Source organism: Petaurus breviceps, unplaced genomic scaffold (genome assembly GCF_028583685.1).
Source record: "Petaurus breviceps papuanus isolate PSGF00001 unplaced genomic scaffold, PetGlider_PUasm1.0 90317, whole genome shotgun sequence".
Taxonomy (NCBI): Eukaryota; Metazoa; Chordata; class Mammalia; order Diprotodontia; family Petauridae; genus Petaurus; species Petaurus breviceps.
Window position 1 is genome coordinate 867,174 of NW_027187217.1, and position 22,826 is coordinate 889,999.

General features: G+C 55.0%; 2 protein-coding genes across 7 annotated transcripts; one reads left to right on the top strand and one right to left on the bottom strand.

Annotated features, from left to right (window-relative positions):
- The first annotated feature begins 298 nt into the window (after positions 1–298).
- Positions 299–2,618, top strand: LOC138176990 (interferon-induced transmembrane protein 5-like). The gene is made up of 2 exons (XM_069107973.1): positions 299–1,199; positions 2,217–2,618. Exons 1-2 carry the CDS (start codon positions 1,011–1,013, stop codon positions 2,427–2,429), a joined length of 402 nt encoding a protein of 133 aa, XP_068964074.1. The 5' UTR covers positions 299–1,010; the 3' UTR covers positions 2,430–2,618.
- Positions 2,619–2,872: 254 nt separating this feature from the next.
- On the bottom strand, positions 2,873–12,359 carry PGGHG (protein-glucosylgalactosylhydroxylysine glucosidase). 6 transcript variants are annotated; one of them, XR_011172417.1, is made up of 15 exons: positions 12,002–12,355; positions 11,337–11,594; positions 10,675–10,885; positions 10,157–10,586; positions 9,874–9,993; positions 8,993–9,124; positions 8,560–8,671; positions 8,386–8,458; positions 7,996–8,132; positions 6,701–6,834; positions 6,389–6,484; positions 5,955–6,052; positions 5,633–5,844; positions 4,803–5,373; positions 2,873–3,404 (listed from the first exon to the last, which is right to left on the bottom strand). XR_011172417.1 is itself a non-coding variant. In XM_069107968.1 (14 exons), the coding sequence occupies exons 2-14, from the start codon at positions 11,584–11,586 to the stop codon at positions 3,307–3,309; spliced, it is 2,103 nt and encodes a 700-aa protein (XP_068964069.1). In that variant the 5' UTR covers positions 11,587–11,594; positions 11,977–12,000; the 3' UTR covers positions 2,881–3,306. The 6 variants fall into 6 exon arrangements, 5 of the variants coding, with proteins under 5 accessions (XP_068964073.1, XP_068964069.1, XP_068964068.1 ...); XM_069107968.1 differs by lacking the exons at positions 4,803–5,373; positions 12,002–12,355 and adding an exon at positions 11,977–12,000 and having other exon boundaries at positions 2,881–3,404; XM_069107967.1 differs by lacking the exon at positions 4,803–5,373 and having other exon boundaries at positions 2,882–3,404; positions 12,002–12,358.
- Positions 12,360–22,826: the final 10,467 nt, after the last annotated feature.

The following is a 22,826-nucleotide window of genomic DNA, read 5'->3' on the forward strand; positions in this document are numbered from 1 at the left end:
AGGATACTCAAGGGACTCATGGGCAAATCCACGCTCTCTCTCACTACTTATTTCTACCCTTCAGCTCCCCTTTGACAGAGGGGAGCAGGGCAGTGCTGAAGTTTGGGCTGAGGAATTTTGTCTGAAGGGGATTAATGACCTTTTGCCCACTTCCTGCTGGTGTGAGGAGAGTATGGGGCTCCAGCACAGGGTTGTCTTTTATTTTTCAGAAGAGTTGGGGAGTGGAGAGAAGTTTCCCCAAATCATCCTTCTTCAGGGCAAGCTAATTCTGGGGGCAGGATGGAAAGATGGAGGCAGAGCTTGGGGTGTGGGGTGATATCCTGACTCCCAGCCCCAGAAGTGGGCTGTATTGATCCTTCAGAGGACCAGGCTATACACAATAACTGTCTTTGAACAAAAGTTTCCTACACCTATGAAATCAAAGAGATGTGTGTGTGTGAGTGTGTGTGTGATTGTGTGTGTGAATGTGTGTGAGTGTGTGTGTGTGTGAGTGTGTGTGGGGAGGGGCTCAACCACTCTGATAAAATAACAGAAGCCCTGGAACCCAAGCACTCTTTCCGAGAGGCCGAGGAAGGCCAATAGTGTTGGTCTTGGAGTCAGGAAGCCTGGTCTCGGACACATGCCTGCTGTGTGATGCTCTCTGTTTGGCCTGCAGCTCTAGAGGCCATGGGTTGCTGCTTCACGTTGGTAGGCTGTGGTTCGTTCCCATCCCAATGATTTCAAGTCGGGCCCCAAACCATCTTTCTGAGGCCCCTGCGGTTTGGGGGTGGGGTGGGGAGTGTAATCCAGGATTTTCGCTCTGGGCTGGCTGCAAGCCCGGTGTGTGGGAACGGGGTGGCTCTGGGCTGTCCCGAGCCCCCCTCCCACTCTATGCCCCAGGGCCAATCTGTCATTTGCTGTTCTATATAGAGACCCCTGCGGCTAGGCTACGGCCTTATAAAGGAATTGGCCTGATCTTCTCCCAGAGTCAGGCTGCCTGAGCTCATAAGAGAGATACGGGACTCGAACCCATGGACACGTCGTACCCGCGTGGGGAACATCTGCCCATGACCGCCCGTGGCTCAGAGCACAGTTCCGCCACTGTGATCCCCATGGGAGCCCCGCGCCCCCCAAAAGACCACTTGGTTTGGTCCGTCTTCAATACCCTCTACTTGAACCTGTGCTGCTTGGGCTTCCTGGCCCTGGCCTATTCCATCAAGGTAGGGGGGTAGGGTGGGGGCAGCACTCCGAGGTTGGGAAGGGAGGGAGGAGCAGAACAAAAAGGAATCGGACAGGCGGGTTCTACCTGGCCTCAGGGGACCCTTGCATGGGCATGTGGTACTGGGGGTGGGGGGTGGGAGGAAGTATTCGGCTAGGTTTCAGGAGGACCCCAGAGATGTTCTGGGGCGGGGTGGACACTGACCCTGGAAGGTAATAGGGGAAGGAAGAGGCTGGGGTACCAGCTGGAGAACCCCTGGGGACAGAGGAAAATCCAGTTTATTTAGAAACGGCTCGTGTGAGAGTCTGAAATGCCAGAGGAAGCCAGACGGGGAGGGGCTTTCCATCAGTCAGTTCACAAAGCGTTTATATGCCAGGTTGGATGCTAAGCTACTCGTAGTTTTAAGGGGTGGGGGCACTTTCTGCCCTCAGGGAGCTTCTGTTCTAATAGAGAAGATGGCGTGTAGCTCCCAGGGGCACACGAGATCTGTACTCAATGGGGGAAGGGAAGGAAGGTCACCTGGGGGGGGGGTGTCACCTCCGAGGCGAGAGGGCTTTTTTGATCTTAGAACAGGGTGACTCCTCGGACAGGCCTGGAAAGTCTGTGAACCTTTTTCCTCCTTAGAATAATGAGTTTAAATCAAGGAACCCCAGTCTTTCTTAGGGTACAGACTGAAACAGGCATTTTGGGGACATGGCCTGTGAGGAAAGTTGTATTGCTTTAAGATTCATAGTCCTTACCGGGAATTTGCTCTCTCTTTTCCTCTTCCCCTCCCCCCATAAGGAGCCTGGAAGTGAGTCAGAGAAAAGATTTTTAAGTGAAAAAAAAATTAAGCAGACTCCCTCCTCCCTTCAAGAACTCTTGCCTAGGGGCAATAGGGAGCCACTGAGTTTTCCAGAGCGCAGCGCGAGTGACTTAATGCATTTTCCCCGGGAGCAGATGGCCAGGACGCTCAGCTGGGGTGAAGTCCTCCAGCGCCGAGTTACAAGGGGTGTTTCCTAATTTGTCCCTGCCCCAGGCCCGGGACCAGAAGGTGGCTGGGGATCTGGAAGCGGCGCAGCACTATGGATCCAAGGCCAAATGCTATAACATCCTGGCGACGGTGTGGACGCTGCTGCTGCCCCTGCTGCTTGTAGCCCTGGTGGTGACTGGAGCCCTGCACCTGTCCCGCCTGGCTCAGGGCTCCATGAGCTATTTCAGCGTCAAGTTCAACGAGGCTGATTACGACTGACCTTGCGCTCGGCCTTCCCTCCACCCCCCCCCCCCCCCCCTTACTCTTGCCTGGGTGCCCAGACACATCCTCGACCACCCAACCGCTCAAGACGCCCTCCTCCCCACCCTGTGCCTCCTCTCCAGGCAGCCTCTGTAGACGTCTAGGCCTCGAGCCTTCTTCCTGGCCAACCATCTCCCTTGCATTCCACACCGCCCCCACCCCCAGCGGTCTCCAGGTGCTCACCCGTAGACAGGGTCCTGAGCTCTTCTCCTTCAGGAAGCCTGGGCGGGGCCAATTTGAAAGCAGTTCCCCTTTCCTCAATGTCTCCACCACCGCCACGTGTGTCCCCTCTCCAGGCCCCCCAGTCAGATATGCCGGGCAATCACTCCAGGCTTAACGTCGCCCTTCTCGGGCCAGCGTGCTTCCCTGTGTTCCCATAGACGGCTCTAAGATCCCCTCGGCTCTGGGTTCAGACACCTCTCGTGTGTGCTCCAGGGCCACTAAAGTGGGCGTGGGTGAATGCGTGTGTGTTCGTGGCAGTGTGCGCGCCCGTGCGGAGGCGAGGGGGTGGTGGTGGTGTCGGAGCAGGTGTGTGCGTTCCCCGTCAGCCAGAGAGAATCAGGGACTGACTGATCATGGGACTAGAACCAGAGCCCAATTAGACGGGGAGGACCTGACCTAAATTAAGGACTGACCGCACTTCAGTTTAAGACTTAACCCTAGGTTGTTTCCGTCGGTCTCCAGCTGGCCTCCAGCCCCCGCCCCAGCCCCAGTCGGGATAGAAGGGGTGGGGGTGGCAGGGGGAAAAGTCCTTCCATTTTCACCTGTTTTTTTCTCCCAGCTGCCGAAGGAGAACCAGTTAGCTCGCACCCTGGGTGGCCGGGCCTGTCCTCTCTCAACTCCCTGGGTGGGGACCGGCCTTAGAGAGCCTCATGCGATTCACAGGCGGCCCCTTCTTCCTCCTTCTCCGCTCTAGCCATTCCTTCACACTCGCTGCAGTAAAGGACCGCACAGAAGTCAGAACCCAGAGAGCCAGCCCTGCAGGGGCATGGGGGGGGGGGGGGCAGTATGGGCCTGAGCCCCTCCTGAGGACCCTGGGCAGATCGTAATTACAGGGTGGGGCCTCTCTTACTCCCCAGTCGTCCTAAACGCTGCGGGTGGAGAGGCTGAAAGCCGCCACACCCAGGCAGATTTGGCTGGCTGTTGGAGTGGGAAGGGAGCCTGAGGCAGCGCTGCCTCCCCTCTAGGGAGGCTCCAAGGAGTAGCCCACACTGATTACACTTACTCCCTTAAGGCGCCAAGGCCTCAGACCGCACTAGGGCTGCTTTTCTCTAGCCTCTTCCCAGAATTGAGCCCCACCCCACACTCCCTCTGCTTCTGCCCTACTGCCTCCGGGCTCCCTCCTAGTGGATCTTCCTCAGTTTCCCTTGCCAGCTTACTGCCCACACCCTTAACAGGGTGGCCCCAAACTCGATCTTCAGCTTCTCTAGTCTGTCTCTCTCTTTCTCTCTTGGCTCATCCAGCAGGAGGCCTCAGTCCTATCCAATCCCATCCTTGGCAGCTTATTCAGGTATGTCCTAGATGGCTTTCCATGCTTACATTGTAAGCTTCTTGAAGGCAGAAATCCAGGCTTTTAAAAACTCCAGATGAGATCATGCATGCAAAGCCCTAGGCTGTATCCCCCCCCTCCTGCTTTGGATCCTGAGAGCAGGCCATGGAGCCCTGCAGATGGTGGGTGCTGAATAAAAGCCTGACTCAAGTGAAGGGCCTCTGAGCTCCCTCCTTCTCCTATCCTGGTCTCTGATGTCTCCTCCAGGCCCCAGGACCCAAGGGAAGCTGGCACACTCCCAGCCAATCCAGGCCACAGGCTGAGGCGTGTCTCAGCTCTGGCTTCTTTCAGACTCAGCTCCAAGAGGCTTCAGGGTCAGTGGAGAATAAGGCCTTATGGTCTTGAAGCAGCAAGGCCCAAGGAGGGCTGGTGGGGGCAGGGAACCTAGTTCTGAGGGGGCACAGGGAAGAGGGAAGAGGGGAGACTCCTGGAAGGGAGTCAAAGAGCCTCCAAGGCAGAGGGAGGGATGAGTCCACTTAACTCAGTTCTCCTGTCAGCATTTATTGAGCTCCTGCTGTGTGTAGGCCCCAGGGCTGGGGATGGACAAAGTGCTGGCCACACAAATACACAGATAACTGATGACAAGACTGAAAGAAGGGGAAAAAGGGGCTGGCCTGGTGCTGACGGGGAGAGACAGGCAGCTTAGGGAAGGAAGGAGCCCTGATGGACAAAGCCTCTGAGCAGGTGGCCATGGGGGGAGTGGAGGTGGGCAAGCTATGCCATGCTTATGGATCATGGGGTGAGGGTACAGAGATGAAAACAGGGCAGAGCAGACAAGGCACCTGGCATGCTGGAGATGGAGGTCTTGAATGCCATGGTCAAGAATTCAGGTTTCATTGTGTAGGTACTGGGGAGTCATTGAAGGTCAGGGAGGGGGGTGAACTTTAGAAGGACACCTCTATGTCAGATGGATCTGGGAAGGAGAGTCTGGTGTCAGAGGCAAGTTAGAGGAGGCAGTGGGCCTGACCCCCTCCTGGGAACCAGGGGTGTGGAGAAAAGGCAACAGATCGGGGAGGTGCCAAGGCAGAGTCCATAAACCTTGGCAGTAGAATGATGGGGGTGGGTGTAGGAGAGGACATCAGCAGAGGATACTGCCCCAGCCTGAGGCAGGTGTGTGTGTGTGTGAATATGGTGTGTGTGAGTATGTGGTGTGAGTGTGGTGTGTGTGTGTGTGGTGTGTGAGTGTGGTATGTGAGTGTGTGAGTATGGTGTGTGTGTGTGTGTGTCAGAATGACCCCTCTCTTCCTGGTGCTGAGGGGCAGGCTCCAAGCCTCTGAAGTTCTGCCTCCTCAGTTTCCTATGAGGGCTGTCTCTGGATCCTCCCAGCAGTGATGGGGAAGGAGACCTTGTGTCCTGAGGGGAGATCCAGACCAACACTGAGGAGGAAGCTGGGAATGGGACTGGGGGGAGACTCCTCCCCCCACGGATGGAGACGCCTGAGGCCTCTGTGTGTGGGAGGGGGAAGAGGGAAGGAAGCCAGGCGAAGAGGAGCCTCATATGCCAGCCCAGGGGGCAGGGACTGCTTCTTTCTACCTCCGGGGCTCCGAACAGTGTCTGGTACACAGTAGGCACTTGATAAATGCTCATTGACTTGGTAGGGGACCTGACTTACCCAGAGGCAGGGGGAGCCGCTTCCCAGAAGTCCTCAGCTCAACCTCCAGGGGAGGGGCTCTTCCCCACCCTGAGGCTATCACTACAATTGTCACCATCTCCTCAGAGAAGGAGAAACAGAGCTTGTTCCCCAGGTAAGAGACCCTGGGGATCGTCATGGACCGGACCTCAGCCGAACAGGTGGGGTCAAATGTCAGTCCAGCTCTGGTGATCCTGAGAAGGGAAATCCAGAGTGAGTGAGAAGCTGGGGAAAGCCTTGGCCCTCTGGCCTCCCTGCCTCCCCCTCCCCCTCCCCCTTCCCCTTCCCCTTCCCCCCAGCACACCTGAACCCGGTGAATCCAAAGAGGGCCGCCTGAAGGAAGCCTCCCATGCCGGTCAGGAAGTTCACAGCCCCAGAGCCGTCGGCGTTCTCTGTCCACACCTACAAGGGCAACTTCCAGGAAGACCATCCCCGACACCCCCCCTCCAGGAAGAGGGAACGGAGCTACATGAACTGTGCTGGGCTCCCCTGACCTGGGGGCAGAGCCTGAGAGCTTGGCATGCCTGGGGCGAGCTTCCAAATTCTGTGAGGATTTTTCTCTCAACACCCTTCACAGGGAGTGAGAGCAAGAATTCCTGGACAAATGGGGAAGTTGAAGCTCAGAGGTGCTCTGAGGTCCCCGGATCACAGCAGGAACTCCTGCCCAGGCTGTTCCTGACTCTAAGTCCATGGAAGCTGGGGGGGGGGGGGTAGGGCGCTTGAGGGGTATGGCCTGACCTTAAAGGGCTCTGAGATGTTGGAGAAGCATTTCCTGAGCTGTTGGTGGGCCTTGTGCATCTCCTTCAGCTCTGTCCAGCCCACAGCAAACATGCTCTATAAGATAGGGATGGCCGGGGCCTTGACCTTAGGAGCCCCTCCTGGAACCCCACAAGGGAACCCCAAGCCCTAGAGGGCCTAGAAGGGGAACAAGCCATCTCTTCTTCACATTCCATGGGTGGGGAGACTGAGGCTAGGTGGCCAGCCAGCTCTGGGCCAGGGGAGTCGGTTCAGGAAGGGGCTTGGAAGATGGGGTTGTGCTGTCTCCCTTACCCAGGTCATCGCAGGACCCTCTGAGGATGTCACAGCCTCATAGATCTCCAGGTTTTTTCTCCGAATGTCTGGGCTCAGGGGATAAGGCACTGGGTAGCCCAGGAGGACCACGTCAGCCTGTTTCACAGTCTCTCCTGGGGCATTCAGGAGAGATGGCATGATTGGTCAGGGTTGGGGGCAGGGCAGGAGCGAGAGAGGATTCAGAACCGAAAATTATAAAAAATGAATGGTAAACATTTTTTACGTGTAATTGGAAAATAGTTAACAAAATGAATACAAATATTTAAAAAGAAATGCAATGCATGCTGAGCAGCAAAACTGGGCATAGTTTAAAGACAACCTCACACACTGACTAGCTGTGTGACCCTGGGCAAGTAACTTCAACGCTGCCTGCTTTAGTTTCTTTGTCTGTAAAATGGGAGTATGAACAGCCTCCACCTTCCTGGGTTGTTGTGAGGGTGGAAGGAAGTGCTTCGTGGTGGCTTAGCCCTTGGTCAGGCCTCCCCCCAGCACCAGATGCTGATCAGAGGCGTGCTCAGAGACTAGTCTGCACTTCGGAGGCATCCTTGAAAAAGGGAGGCCAATGCTCTGGGCTTTACCCCGAGCTCCCTCCCCAAGGAGGTCCGAGAGAGAAGAAAAGGATGTACTAAGTGCACATATATTGATAGTGGCTCCTTATGGGTTGGCAAAGCACTGGAAGTGGGCTGGGCAAGGGCTGGACAGGTAATGGAGCCCCCTGTGGGGGGATTGGATAGACAGATGCTGAGCAAGGCAAGCAGAAGCAGGACAAGCAGCCAGGGACAAAAGCTTGAGAGCTGTCATCCTTGCAGATGGTCAGCCAGGATGCCAGAGGAGTGCAGTGAGGGGTGGGGGGTGGGCAGGGCTTGAGACAGAGAACAGAATGAAGCCCATGCTTGGGACAATGGCCAAGGGGAAGACCAGGGATATTTGTTATAAGGCATTTTTTCCTTTTCTTTTTTTATGGAGGGTTAAAAGGAATATGTATTCCTACACACACACACACACATATATATATATAAAACACAAATGTTTGTTAAAATAGGTATATGTATTTCTATATAAATGTGTATACACACACGTGTGTAGACACATACATATGTGTACATACAAATAGATAATATATTAAGGTATTAATGTTATTATTTATACTATAATTAATTATTAATATTATAAATAATAACAATAATACTATATCCACACGTGTGTATTTAAGAAAGAAATGGGATTTAGGGAAATGGGGGGGCTAATGGAGCCAGAAGCATGTGCTCACTCACCGGGCTCATAGCCATCAAACTCTGGGTGGTAATTTCTCTCAGGATCAAAAGGCACCTTAATTTTTTCGGCAACCTTTGCCCACTGTTCTGGGACTGGCTGGCCCAGGTCTCTAGCCAGATCTGCTGCAAAGCGCAGGCTGGATGGGAGGCAAGGTGTGGGAGTGAGGACAAGGGCTAACAGGTATCTCGGGACTTTATACAGGAGGGGCCTGGGGGTAGGAAGGTAACAGGTCTGGGAGGGTTGGGGCCGCTTAGGAGCTGAGGTTTGTGGGTAAAGGTCCAGGAACTTGGGCTCATAGGGACTGAGTCCTTGGCAGAGGCTGTGGGCCTCCCCCCTCCCCCCTTTCCTTATCATCTCTGCACAGAAGAGGAGAGGGCTCGTAATCTTACCTGGTCTGAGCAATGACATTGGTATACACAGAGTTATTGACACCTGAGTGGTACTCATCTGGGGGCATCACTCCTAGAGAGGGGCAGGATAAAACCCAATCAGTCTTGGGGAGGAGGTCTGAAGATGCTGTGCATCTAAGGGGCTGCCCCTGCAGGCCTTCCTTCCCCACTTGCCTCGGAGGTGGTAATTTTGCTCCTCAGCACACCAGGTGACTCTGCTACACCAGAAATCAGCCACAGCCCTGACCACCTCCCAGCCACCGGCCTCTTGGAATAGCTGCAGATCCTGGGGCGGCACAGGGCAGTGAGAAGGTCACTGCTCTCACTCCTGGAGGCCTCTTTCCAGCAGAGCCTGGACCCATACCCTAACCCTACTTCTGGGCACACAGATTCCTGGCCCCATAACCCTTAAGCCAAGCTTCATCCTGTTGGGTCCTGTCCTTTTGGGGGCCTGGGGCAGTGTCCCAGAAATGGATCTGGTGGCCCTGGGCCCCCCTCCCCTTGTGGGGCTGGGCAGGTATCTCCCCCCAAGGAGGTACCTGGGTGGCCCTGGGCCCCCCTCCCCTTGGGGGGCTGGGCAGGTATCTCCCCCCCCCCCAGGAGGCACCTGGGTGGCCTGGTAGTATAGCTGAAAAGCCAGCATCACTGCCCCATTGACATGGATCTCCTGGGTCCCGTAAATCTCCTCAGGGCAGACCTCCCGGCCAGAACTAGCACTTTCCCAGGCAAACTTGGCACCCTGAGGGTGGGGGAGAAGGAGAGAAGCTTGAAGATGGAGCCACAGACCTGGCTCCCCGCTTTGCTCCCAACTCCCCTGGTGACTCAGTGCTCTTGGACCTCAGTTTTCTCTTCAGTGAAATAAGAGTTAGATTCAACAACCCTCACACTTCTGATGAAGACAGAGACCAAGCAGCCTCTGCTATCCAGGAGCTGGCAGGAAGGGGGGGCCGGGGACCAGGCCCCCCTCCTCTGCTGCTTCGGCCGGGGGGGGAGGGACAACACTTCACAGGCACAAATAAGTAAGACCAAGGAACCTAAGAAGGCTGAGGACACTGACAGGTGGGGCAGAGCAAGAAAGGCAGCTTTGGAGAGGCCTGTCAGAGGCATTGGGCACAGCCTGGGCAAAAGCATGGAGGCAGGAGATACAATCCTGAGGGCAGGAGTCAACCTGTGGTCCTGTGGAGCTGAGGGTTAGTGGGAAAGATGGGAAAAAAAACAGGGTGGGGAAAGGCTGGAAGCAGATTGTGAAGGTGAGGAAACTGAGGCTGGAAAAGTCACACAGGAGTAAGTGGCAGAGTGTACGGCTCTTGGGATGAGAAGGTGGGACCTGGGCCTCCCTGGGGCTGCCTCCCCTGGAGGCCAGGGCCCCCTGGACACCCGGGCCCCCCAAGGGCTCCTTCCACCTCCTGAGCTGCTGGTGGAAGCAGCAGAGGAGGGGGGCCTGGTACTTGGAATGAGGGGGCAGAGCCTCCAGGGAGGCACCCCCACCTGGAAGCCCAGCTCCTCCGCGTTGAGCAAGGCCCCGCCCAGCGTCCGGACTCGATACTCCAGGATGCTCCTGGCAGCGTCTGGGTCCAACAGAAGGATGCTGGGAAACATCCAGAGGTCCTGGGGCAAAGACAGGGGAGGCCTTTAGGGTTATGGAGGCTCTCAAGTTCACCGAAGGAGGTCACGGGTAAACACAGGAAAGGCAGGCTCGTGGAGTCCAGGATGGGAAGGTAAAAGAGGCCAAACGTACGGGGCAGGGCAGGGGCAATGCTGGGGACCTTACCTGGTCCCAGAAGACGTGGCCCCAGTAACACTCTCCCTGGCGCCCGTTGGAAAGGCCCCCGGGGCTGAGCCCGTGGAAAGGCTCCAGGGTTCCGTCCTGGGGCAGGGCGCTTAGCGTGTAGTACAGACACCCTCGAAGAGCCTGGCGGAAGGGGAAAGACCCCACTAGGTCCAGGGCACAGGCCTCCCAGAGTGTCCCCCAGGCATCGGAATGGCTGCTGTACAGGGCCCCTGCCCCCTGCAGGGAGGCAGCCTCCAGGAACCGGTCCTCGGCCTCCTCCTTGCTGCCTGCCACCACCGTGAGGAAGTCCCACGTCTGCTCCTCTTCTTCTGACAGCGTCAGTGACGGAGAGACTGGGGTCCAGAGCATATGCACCTCCGGCTGGGGTCCCCCCGGCTCCTCCGGGACCAGTGTGCGGCCATATAGGTACCTAGGTGGACAAAAGCATGGGGCTCCTGGAGGCGAGCCCCCAGTTCTGCTCCCCGACGCTGCAACCCTCCTGGCCACCACTCACTCACCTAGAACCCCGGAAGTCCGGACCCAGGTGCAAGGCCAGATCGGGACTGTGGGGGGTGAAGTCAGCCTGGAGGTGCACAGTGATTGGCTGGCTGGTGGAGCCCAAGCGGCCAATGGACACGCTGGAGACCAGCAGGTGAGGGAGCACTCGGTGGGCATAGATTCTGTGGGCAGCCAAGAAGTCTGGCCCGCGGAGGGTATGGACAAAAGTAGCTGAGGAAGAAGGGAGGGATGAGCTGGGCAGAGGAGCCCCACGATGGGTGACAGCTCTCATTCACATTAAAGGGGCGGAGCCGTCTCACCTGACCCCAGTGGTCTGTGCTGCTGAGGGGCCACCCAGGCAATGGGAACAGGGAGAGGGAGGGGAGCCAGGGATATTGTGACTTTGTGGCCCCTGGGCCTGCTACTGTTCCTCCGGCACACCCTATTCGGGAGGCCTGGGGAAAGAGGAACCCAGGCACATAAGTGGAGGGGGAACCAGCAGAGGGTGAAGGCCAACCCCCTGACCTGTTCAGGTGACAGCCAGACAGTGTCTGAGGTGGGGCTTGAAGCCACGCCTTCCTGGGGGAAAATGTCCTGGGGAAGGGGACACAGAGGGGCCAAGGAGTGTTGAAAGAAACCCTGCCAGACACCCGATAATGGTACGGGGGCGGGGGGTGTCTACCTGTCTGGGTGTCCAAAGCAAAGGTCTCCTCTATGGAAGCCCCTTGGCAGGCTGGAGCCACCAGGCGGACATTGACGGGGCTTGGCAGGTCGGCCCGGTGCGTGTCCCCTCCAGCCCCGTTGTACACGCCGCTCACGTGCAGGATGTGATGGTACACTTGTGTACCCAGGTACGAATTAGTCACCGTGGGCAGGAGGCGGGGGTCTTTGGGCAGGCAGTGGGTGGTGAACACGGTGGGGTCGTCCTCCATCCCAGGGCCTGGAGGCAAGAGTGAAGGCCTGGACGTCCCAGGTCTAGCCAGGCAGCCCCTTCCCCCAGGTCCAGCCTAGGCTCACAGCTGCCCATCTTGGGAAAGGTCTCCAGCCCCGCCCTGCCCGCCCCCCGGCCCCCCCCCCCCCCCCCCAAGGAGACGGGAGGTCTGGCCCAGCTCCCTTCTCCGTCCCCTGGCCACACCCACACCCCACGGCCAGGGTCCTATCCCTGGCCTTCGCGCCAGGAGCCGGTGGGTGTCCGGTTCCAGGCGTCCAAGGGGACAGAATGGAGGCCCAACCTCTCCTGCCTCAGGACGTTCATTTCCGGGGGGGTGGGTGGGACGAGGGCGGGGCAGAGGGTGCTCCCGATCCCCTGGATCCACAGTTACCTGACCGTCTAGCGAGGGCGCCTACCTGGGTGTCAGGAGGGCTGAAGGATAGGACCAGTGCGGGGTGGGGTGGGGGTGGTCCTGCCTTCTTTGGGAAGTCTGCGGAGGCACAGGCCCCTCCCCCCAGATACTTCACGTCATGGGGCAGGAAACTGGCTACAAGTTTGCGGATTGTACCAACTTCTGGGCGCCTTTCGGGCCACACGGTCTCATTCGCTCCCCAGTGTCCAAGTCTGCCGCCCCCAGGCACAGGAAAGGAGCCCCGGGGTTCCCTGAATTTGGAAGCCCCGCCGAGGGGACAGGCAGGACAAGGCTCCTCGGAGGAGTATGGGCTCCTGACCGCTTTATCTTCAGCGCCTCCCCCCACAGCAGACGTGGGCTGTTGGGTCACTGGGGAACCTCCCTGAGGTGGGGTGGGGGGAGAATGCTGATGGGGCGGGCGATGTCATAAGATTACAGTATTTTCCTCTAAGCAGGAAGCGACCCCCAGGTCTCCAGTTCAGCCTGGATTGAACAAGAATCCGCTGTCAATGACAGCTTTGTTAAAGCCCCTACTGTGGGGGGCCAGGCGCTGCAGCAGCCTGTGCCAATTCGAATGACCAACGTAAAATCATGGAGGTGGGAAATGGAGTAGGCAGCCCAGTGTGTCTGCACCGGGCTGAGCAGTCAAGTGAGAAAGTCCAAACAGGGCACCTGCTTTGAGCCCTGGTGTCAGCAGGGTGTCCTGCAGCTTATTAACTGGGGCGCCTGCTCTGGGCCCTGGGGAAGCAGTAGGTCCTGCAGCTTATTAACCGGGGCTTTGAGTTTAGCAGATCTGCATTTTTTTCCTCAAAAAAAACAAAAACAAAAACAAAAACTACTGCGATTTTAACAAGCCCCCAATAAAAGGTGTATTTCCAAATATATACAGCAAAAAAAAAAGGGAACTCCAGTGTGTCCATCCGTCTCTCCTTTTTAAATACAAGAGCCACTCAACCTGTAACTTTCAAAGCTGTCTGGAGCTCTGTCTGCTCTGCCTTTCATCCCCCCTCACCCTCCCAGCATTCTCTTCCTTCTTTCCTTTTCTCTTAGGACTTTCCCTTTCCCTGGGAGCCTGGTGATGCAGTGGGTGTAGGCCTGGAGTTCAAATACAGCCTTCAGACCCTTTTTGTCCTCAGGCATTAATTGATCTCCCAGACCAACACCTGCCCCTTCTATTGGGATTGATCATTCTGTTTTCTCTCATGCAAAGGCCTGCAGACTCTAAAGCTAACCCTGCCTGGTAACTAGGATGTTCTCATTTGGTTTAAGATTCAGTGGAGATGTTCTCACCTCATTGTGGAAGGTACTTAGTGCAGGGTCTTGACTTCCCACACCCCTGGATTAATCAGTTAACAAGCCTTTATTAAGCACCTACTGTGTATGGACCCAACATTGACTCTGGTGTGAGCAGGACTGCCCATTCGCCTTCACTCAGCTCTCCCCTTTCTCCTCTCCAAGAAGCCACAGCATTGGAAGTGGCCACCCCACTTCTCGAGTCTCCAGATCATCTCCAAAGGTGGGCTAAACCAGGGTGACAGTCATCAGACCTGTTGGTGAGTTAGGGGGTGTCTACCCTAAACAGGGGAAGACTTTCCCCAGGAACACTTTGCTCCAACAGCCATGAAGGCACTTGAAGCAGGCGCTGAGGAATACCAGAACTTTGTCAGGCATGGAAGCCACCAAGGCCATCCACTGCATCCCAGCCCATCACCAGGCACCCTGAGGCAGGGAGAGAGTGTTTGGCTCTGTCCTACTTCAGTCCAGTTCTCTCAGAAGGCAAGACACCAGCTGCTGTGATGCTACTGGTCCTCTTGGGGGGGGGCACCTCTAATCCAAGTGCAGGCATTTATTGAGACGGACGCCTCTCATGAAGCGGGCTGAGTTCCAAGAGGAACCAGCAACTTCAGAGAAAGCAAGATGAATTTGTATAGGGTAAAGATGCTGATTGCATAATCAAAATTTACATAGAATAGAGGAATATGATTAATAGCAAAAAGGCAGAAGGGGGTCCCATCTATGGTTCGGTGGTTAAACATTCTGGTCATGCTGCTCTCCAACTAGCTAGCTATTGTGACCCTGTCTGGTTAAGACAGATAGCTAGGTATTGTGGTCTTGTCTTGGGCAAGATGGATGATGTGACTGTTATTGAATACAAGAATATACCTGTTTCTGTGGGAATGGGTCTGGGGGCAGTGACCAGGTAGAGGCAGTAGCTGGGTTCCTATCACATGGACACACTTGCTGTTTCTGTGGGAACTAAGAGTTCAGGGACACACCTGTTGTTCCAGTGAGCAGTGAGGCAGATACAAAAAAGTTAGGGCATTTGGAGGGGGGGGGGGGTGGGTAGGTACAGTGGGTACGGTGGGTCTGCTGCTCAGTGGGGCCAGGCCTATAATGAAGTTTGAATATTAGGGCTGGGAGCAGCTTTATTAGGATTCCATCAAATAGGCCCAATAGCCTCAGACCAGGCTGTAGTGCTGCTCTGTTACCCTCCAGGAGGCTTTCCTGGGTCCTTTCCTAGAGTCTTAGTTAGTCCTTGCACCTTGGTCACTTCCTGAGACCTCCGTCACTCCCCTAGGGCTCTGGCCATCCCCTGAGGCCTTGGCCGCTCCCCCAGGGCTGTGTGTGTGTAGGGAAAAGATAATCAGAGAAGGGAGTCTGAGGGAAGAGTCGGAGGTATGTATGGACAATCAGGCAGAGGAGGGGTCAGGTGGGTGTGTAATGGGGAGGGGCTCTGAGAAGTGGAGAAAACCAGAGGCTCTGAAGATGGAAGGCTTCTGAGGTCCCTGCCAACCATGAACCAGATTCTGGTTCTCCCCTAATTCTTGGGTGAGAGAACAGCAAGAATTAGGAGTTGGGAGTCCTTGAAGCTGGCTAGCCGCCAGGTGGCACCATAGTACACAACGCACTAGAGGGCCTGGAAACTCAACTACCTAAATACAAATGTGGCTGCCTTTGTTTCTTCATCTGTAAAATGGGGACAATAAAAGCACCTCCCTCCCAAAACAAGAAAACAAGAAAAAACAAGGAGAAAACAAGCAAACAAATATATACAAACAAGCTCTAGACAGGACAAATAGGAAATGATCAATGGGGAAGTACCTGGAAATAAGAGGGGTTGAGGAAAGCTTCCTGAAGAGGGTGGAATTTAAGTTGGGACTTAAAGAACGCCAAGGAGGTCATTAGTCTGAGCAGAGGGAAGAGAGCATTCCAGGCATGGAGGATGGCCAGATGTGCAAGGATCTTGTTATTACTGACAGCTGGGAGGTCGTTGTCACTGGATCAAAGACTAGGTGTTGGGGAGGAAGGTATGAGAAGACTGGAGAGGTAGGAAGGGGCCAGGTGATAAAGGGCTTTGGATGCCAAGCAGAGCATTTTGTAATAGCTCCTAGAGGTGATAGGGAGCCACTGGGGGTTATTGAGTAGGGGGATGACATGATCTGACTTGTATTTTAGAAAGGCTATTTGACAGCTAATTAGAGGATGGACTGAATTTGAGGCAGGCAGACTGCCTCCCCTCCTCCCCCAGGAGGATGATAATACTCCAGGTATGAGGTGATGATCATCTGCATCAGGGTGGGGGCAGTCTCAGAGGAGAGAAGGGGAAGTATTTAAGAGAAGCTGCAGAGGTGAAATGGACCAGAGATGCCCAGACATGAAATGGACCAGATGCCCAGGTTTGAAATGGACCAGAGATGCTGCAGAGGTGAAATGGACCAGAGATGCAGCAGAGGTGAAATGGACCAGAGATGCTGCAGAGGTGAAATGGACCAGAGATGCTGCAGAGGTGAAATGGACCAGAGATGCTGCAGAGGTGAAGATGCCACAGAGGTAAAATGACAGATCTAAAATGACCGTATTGTATTTGGAGGATGAGAAAGAGAGAGGAGTCCAGACTGAGTCCTATGTTGGGAATCTGTTATTCTACAGTAATAGAGAATGGGTGAGTGGAGGGTTTATAGGTCCAGCTCTTTCCCTGGGAGAAAGATGAGTTCTGTTTTGCATATTGAGTATATATAACCCTAAATGTGCCTGCTGGACATCCAGTTTGAGATGTCTGTTGAAGATGCGAGATTGGAGGTTGGGAAGGTAGATTTTAGAATCATCAGTGCAAAGACTGTCATTAAATCCATGGGAGCTGATGAGGTCACCAGGTGAATTAGTATAGAGGAAGAAGAGCTGATGGCTCAGGACAGGACCTGAGGGACACCAGTGGTTAGAGGGAAGGATCTGGAGGAGGATCCGGCAAAGGAGACTGAGGAGGAGTTGGCAGAGAGGGAGGAAGACAGCCAGGATCGGGGAGGGATGTCCTAAAAACCTAGAATCAAGATCTGAGTTTGAATCTTGTTCCTGGATGATACCAGGTAAGTCATCAGCATCTCTCAGTTTCCTTCCCCCTTTCTGTAAAGCTTGGGTAATAATAACACCTACCTTGAGGCTTATTGTAGAGATCATGTGAGATAACATCAATAAACTTTTGCAAATTGTGCTATGTAAATGCTAGTTATTGTTAGTGTTATTATTAATAACATTTCTCCATCTGTCCATCTCCAGGAAAGATGGAGAAATGGAAGCCAAGGGCAGGGCTGGACCTTGAATCCAGGTGTCCTAACTGCTAGTTCTGGAAGTCTACAGATACTTGAAGGCAGTTCTAATGCTCCCCCCACCCTATCTTCTTTGACCCAGGCTAAATATCCCTATTTCCCTCAAATGACCTGGACTATGGAATACTGTAGAGGCAGTTGGGCTGGATGGCTTCAGAGGTCCCTGCCAGCTCTGGGATGCTGGTTGTCCATCCTATTACCACCCTGAGCTACATGTGGACCTGCTTCTGTCGTGGCCTCAGTGAAACAAAAGTCATAGAAGGTCAGAAGTGGGAGCAAAACTGTACATTTGGGGAAACTGAGACCCAAGACAGGAGAAGTGGCTTGAAGTCACAAGGGGCTATAGGTCACTTCCCCTAATGGGAAAAAAAGAATAAAGTGCCCCAACGGAGGTCTGTGGGTTGTAGCACCTGCCAGGCTCCCAGAACCCCTCCCACAGGGGACCCTTCTGCCTTTAGGCTGAGCCTGTGACTCCCAGTCTGGACACTGGGTGGTGCCAAGTGCTCACAAGTGTCTGTTTGGATGTGTAAGGATGAATTGTCCAGAAGTCATGCCCTCCAGGGAAACAGAGTGGAGAAGGGAGGAGAAAGAAGAGGGGAAGAAGAGGAAGGAGGAGGGGGAAGAAGGAAGAGGAGGGAAGAGGAAGGAAGAGGAAGAGGAGAAATGAGAGGAGGAAGGAGGAGGAAGGAGAGGAGGAGGAAGAAGGAAGAAAGAAGGAGGCGGAAGATAGGTATTAGACAAACCAGGACAGAACTGCTGGTTGAGGGGTCCCTAGTGTCCTTGCTCCTACTTCCACCCACTGGGAGCACAGGCGCACCACCTAGCTGGTGATGACCAAAACTCCTTAACTATAGTCAAACTCTAGAGATGAGGAGAATAACCAGCTAATTAATCTCCCCAAGGACATTGTGATGAGGAATGCTCCAGCCAACCTCCCACCCTCTTCTTCCATCCTGGCCTAGAGAAGAGTGGGCTGTGAGCTGTGAAGGGGTTGAGGGAGGGCTCTGCTCCACCATCCTCTGCCCCGCCGAGACTCAGCCTTGGGTCACTCCCCCCGGGGGCTGTCTTTGCTCCTCCTCACCTACAGCTGAACAAAGCTGGAGAAAATCCCAAATGTCCTGACTGGCCCCTCACAGCTGATCACCTCACAGGTGATCCTGCTGGACCTCCATCATCACTCCCTCTCCCATCCTCCACAGAGGCTCTTCCCAACTTCTCATCCCTCCTCTAACCACCCATGGCTCCCCTCTTCTACTTTATTTTACAGAGAGAACACTTCAGACAATTAGCTGGGAGCGCCCTCTCAGGTGCCTTATATCTCACCTGAAGAGGTCACTCTTCCCCTTGCCAAGACTAAACACTCTGAAAGAACAAGACACCCCCTTCCATCTCATTTCCTTCCAGAAGTTGCCCCCTCTGTCAGCCCCCCACCCTTGTCTTCACTCCCTCTCCTCGTACTGGCCACTTCCCTACTGCCCACCAGAATGCCCCCGCCCCCCTCCCTTCTACCTCCAGCTGCCATCCCACATCCCTCCTCCCTTCTACAGCTAAACCCTTGGTACCTCTGATTCCTTCCTTCTCTTTGTTTAGCTCTACAGGCTGACTTCTGACTGCTCTCTCTGGAGTGATTACCCACCTTTCCTCAGTCCTCTTTGTCCCTAACTTCTCTGTGGCGGGGGCCATTGGTGCTTACCTTCTTTTCTAGGTTTTTGGGGACTGCCCCACTCTCCTCATCCCTCTCTGACAGTTCCTCTACTGTTTCCTTTGCTGGGTCCTCCTCCAGGCCACACCCTCTAGCTGTGGGTGTCCTTCAGGGCTCTGTCCTGGGCCCTCTTCACCCCTTCACTTGAGGATCTCGTTAGCTCCCATGGACGACCCTCACCGACCTCTGTCTCACGTCTACATCTGCTTTTCAGACACATTGAACCGAACACCCAGCAGGCTTCTGAAACTCAAATTGTCCCAAACTCCACTCACTGTCCTTCCTTCCAAGGCCCTTCCAAGCTTGCCCACTCTCAGTCACCCACATGACATTGAAGCTAGGAGTTAGGGACAGCTAGGTGCAGTGGACCAGCCCTGGAGTTAGGAGGACCTGAGTTCAAATCCATATGACCCTGGGCAAGCTGCTTAACTCTGCTTGTGCCCCCCAAAACAACAAAAACCACCTAGGAGTTATCCTGACCCTTCCCTTTCTCATCGCCTGCCCCCCCTCCCCATGTTAGCCAAATACTAAGGCCTGCTGATTTGACCCTTCTCTCCCCGACCCTGCACAGGCCCTCATCACCTCATGCCCAGACTATGGTAGTAACTGTTGGGTGTGTGTGTGTGGGGGGGGGTCTGCCTGCCTCCAATGTTTCCCCTCATAAAGCACAGATATGGCCATGCTAACCCCCACTCAGCTCCCCATCCCTTCCAGGGTCAAAGAGAAATCCTGTTTGGCCAGGCACTGGAAATCCAGTGACCTGGCCTGTTGCTCTCCCCTCTGGCTGGTAGTTCCAGGCATGGAAGCTTCTCCCTCCCCTCTTCCCCCCCCCCCCCTTCCCTTGGCTTCCTTTAAGTCCCTGCTAATGCCCCACGTTTACATGAAACCTTTCTGGGGCCCCATAATTCTAGGGCCTTCCCTCTGCTAATTATTTCCAATATAGCCTGAATCTAGCGTGTTTGTATGTTGCTTCTTCTATTGGACAGTGGGTTTTTGAGAAGCGGGACTGTCTTTTTGGCCTTTGTTTGGATGCTAAGTGCTTATCCTGGCGCTCAGCACAATACTTGGCGTGCAAGAGGCACATACGAAATGTCCATTGGCTATTCTCTGCCAGGTCACACAATAAATGAGTTAATCTGTGTGAAGTGCTCAGCAGGGCCTGCCTTGTGTGGGTAGGAGAGGGTCCAGAGGAGGGGCCTGGTGGAGATGGCCTAGGAATGGGACATGCCGCATCCAGTAAAGACCTCAGATGTTTGGATGGAGAAGGAAGGCTGGCCTAGGAGCCTTCAAGCATAAGAAAGACTGGCTCAAGAGGGCTTAACCTTGCTCTGATCTGCTTTACAGGATGGACCTGGGTGGGGGCAGTGGGCCGTGGGAGTGGAGGGCTGAGGGCTGCTACTGTCAGCTGCTTAGTGTTTGGCTGGGCTGAGTCCCAGCCAAGTATATGCTATTCTCCCAGAATAAGAGGAAAAAAACCAAACCTTGGCCTCAGAGCCATAACATTAAAAAAAAGCTTATTTGGGCTTGACACAAGGGGAAATTAGAAAGTTATTCCTAAAAAGTACCCCCACACAGAAACGGTGTCGTCCAGAGGCTCCCAGATCAGGGCAACACAGTCTCTGGCCTCTGAGACTTTACAGAAGGATCTGATGGGATGCCTGCTGGGTCCAAGGCTGGGATTCTTGGGGAGTCTCTGCCTCTGCCCGCTTGCCTGCCCAATGCACACCCAGGGACTCTCTGCCTCCCTGGGTTTGGCAGTAACCCCCATGGGGGAGCCAGGGAAGGAGAATTTGCTGAGGGTAGCTGCCCTGGTCCTCTGTTCTGGGGCCCTCCTCCTGCCCCTTCCTATCCCCTACCCCCAGCTGGACTCAAGTAGTCACTAGCCAAGTCAGACCTCACCCTCAAATCATTCTGAAGGAGAGGGGCTAAGAGGAAGCTACCTAGGGTCACCTCCCGGTGCCTGTGGCTTATCACTAAGAGGAAGCAAGCTGGGCCCACTAATAGACCCCTCTTCCTCCTCCACATAAATGCTTCTTTCAGCAGCCCCAGAGTACAAGGGGGTAATTATGGGCTGGGGTGGGGGGTAGGCTGTGGGGCAAACAGGATTACAGGAAGGGATTAGAAAGACTGACACTCTCAAAGCTCACTGATTGCCAGCTGGGGGGGGCACTACCTGCACCCCACCCTCAAAGATGGGGGCTGAACAGCTCCCCCAGGGTGCTGGTTGGCCAGCCCTCCCTAAGTATCAGCATCATTAATGTGGGCAGGGGAGGGACCGTGGAGAGGGCGGCTGGCCAACCACGCTGCCCAGGGAGCCTCGCCCTGGTCCAGCCCCCATCCTTCTTATTGAAGCCCTGTAATTTTCTGTCACTTGTGGGGGACGGGGGAGGAGAGAGGGCTAACACCCACGGACTGGATCACGGCTAGGGGGATCTTCCCCACCCCACCTTGATCCCTGCTCAGACGGCAGGGGTGGGGCAGACATAATCTTCTAATTGGAAGGCTGCATTGGTGAGGTGGCCAGAGCCTAAGAGAGGGGGTGTGACTCAGGTTGTGGGTTTGGAGGGTGTCTTTGAGTGAGAAGGGCACTAGAGCCTCAGGAACTGTGGCCCTGAGGTTCTGAGCCCTTCCCTCTCTCAGCAACAGGGCAGAGAATCAGGGCCTGAGGAATGTTACTGGGGGCGTCTGGGCCCCAGGCCCTTCTAGGGACTGATCCCAGATGGTGCTTCCTGGGCTCTTTCTCTCTCTGCTCTACTAGGCAGAGACATCTTGCCAGTCCACCCCAAGACTTTGCATGAATCATCCTCCCTCCTCCACTCGGCTGTGAAAGTCCCAACTCCCCTTCCAGTTAAGACCTTTTCTGGGGCCTGCCCCTGACGTCTCATGGCGTCTGTCAGTTAGCTTAGGCGCATTTGTACATAATGTTCATGTTTCTGAACATGCTGTCTTCCTCCTCTGGAAGGCAGGGAACCTCTCCTGCGTCTCTGGGCCTTTAGCACCCTGCACAGTGTGGCACCCTCACCAGAGGCCGGTAAGGTTTGCTAGTCATTCTTTGAGAGTACAGTATTCCCTTCTCGGCTGTGGGTCTATGAGAGTGAACATACAGAGTGAATGATGCAGACTGAAAGGGACCAGAAGCGCAAGCTTCTCAAGATGGAGGGAGGACGAGGGGAAAGTCCATCCTGGGTTGGACCGTCACAGCCGAGCACCCTGAAGCCAGCCATACCTTCCAGTCAATCTGCTTCCCTTCTCCAAGCTAGTCTCCATTCCAACCTTGCCTTCTCTTTTCTACTAAAGGGTCCCATGTTTCTGGATTACTGCTTGAAAGAGCCCTCATTTTACCGGAGACTGAGGCCAAGGACAGTTTGTGACGTGACAGGGCCACATGGGTAGTAAGCTGTGAAGCTGGCCTTTGACTCCAGGTCTAGGGCATCATGCCACCTTCAAAGAATGAAGAGAGGGGAGAAAAGGGCAGGCGGGGGTGGGAGGCTGGCAGCGTGACCGGGCAGCAAGCTGTCCTTTCCATCCTCGGGAAATGCTGAGCCATGGGGATCTTGGGTAGATCAGAGTAAAAGCAGAGCTGCATCACAACTGGTTTTGTGCTCCGTTCTGGGCACGTTTAGGACAGATCGTGTAGGGTGATGGGGCTGACTGGAGGAAGGAGACACAGAATCCCGGTGCCTAGCTTACTTTGCTTGCTTGTACCCTGGCCCGATGCCGGGTGTACTGTCGGGCTGGCTCCAGGGCCCAAGCCAAGGACGTCTCCCCACCCGGTGGGTTCAGGATGGATGACTCCCAGGGGAAGAGGTCCACCTGCTTCCTACTTGCCAGAGCTGCTGTACAGATGACAAGTTCATTCAGGGAATGCCATCAAGGCCAGGCTGAGTTCTGGCCACCACTGCTAGTTACCTTGCCAGAGACCCTTTGTGACCCTGGGCGAGGCACTGATCCTCAGGCACTTTTCCCTTCTGCTGAGTGAGTTCTAGGGTTGCCTTGAGCTCTAAATCTATGCTTTTGTGACTAATTGATGGAAATTTTAGGGAACGAGGTTAGAGCCAGGATTCCCTGGTTCACATCCCCAAGCTTCCCTGTCATCTCAGGCAATGCTGTGGGTCTGGGCCTCAAGTCCCCAGAGTTCACTGCAATCTGAGGGCCAGGGACCAAAGGTGGGCCCTCCTGTGGGGGAGGCCACTCCCCCAGGCAGCTGCTATGCCTGGCATTTGGAGCCAGCCTCCCCCTCCCGTCTCTCAGGCTTTTGTGACAAGGACAGCTGCTGCTTTCTGGCACCACCCTCTGAGTGAAGGTCAGACAGGCAAGAAGTCCTTCCCTGTGTGGGACAGAGCAGAGCCCACGGAGGACCATGCTGAGTCTGATGAGAGCCTCAAGCCTACTCCAGGCCTCCCTGAGGAACCAGCTGGTTCCCAGGGCTCACATCTCTGCCCGGCCAGCCAGGGATCCAACAAGCACTGGCGTAAGTGACCCTGAGAAGAGGGGGTTGTGGCCCCAAGGAAGGTCAGGCAGAC

What these genes read in the sequence shown, in the direction of transcription:
- PGGHG (XM_069107968.1), bottom strand. Translation starts at nt 11,586, where the DNA reads ATGGAGGACGACCCCACCGTGTTCACCACCCACTGCCTGCCCAAAGAC. An exon ending in AATGTCATTGCTCAGACCAG is followed by an intron (nt 8,133 to 8,385) that starts GTAAGATTACGA and finishes CCTCCCATCCAG; the next exon opens with CCTGCGCTTTGCAGCAGATC. An exon ending in GCGGCTCCCCCTGCCTCTGG is followed by an intron (nt 3,405 to 5,632) that starts GTAAGTCAGGTC and finishes CCTTTACTGCAG; the next exon opens with CGAGTGTGAAGGAATGGCTA.
- LOC138176990 (XM_069107973.1), top strand. Translation starts at nt 1,011, where the DNA reads ATGGACACGTCGTACCCGCGTGGGGAACATCTGCCCATGACCGCCCGT. An exon ending in CCCTGGCCTATTCCATCAAG is followed by an intron (nt 1,200 to 2,216) that starts GTAGGGGGGTAG and finishes TCCCTGCCCCAG; the next exon opens with GCCCGGGACCAGAAGGTGGC.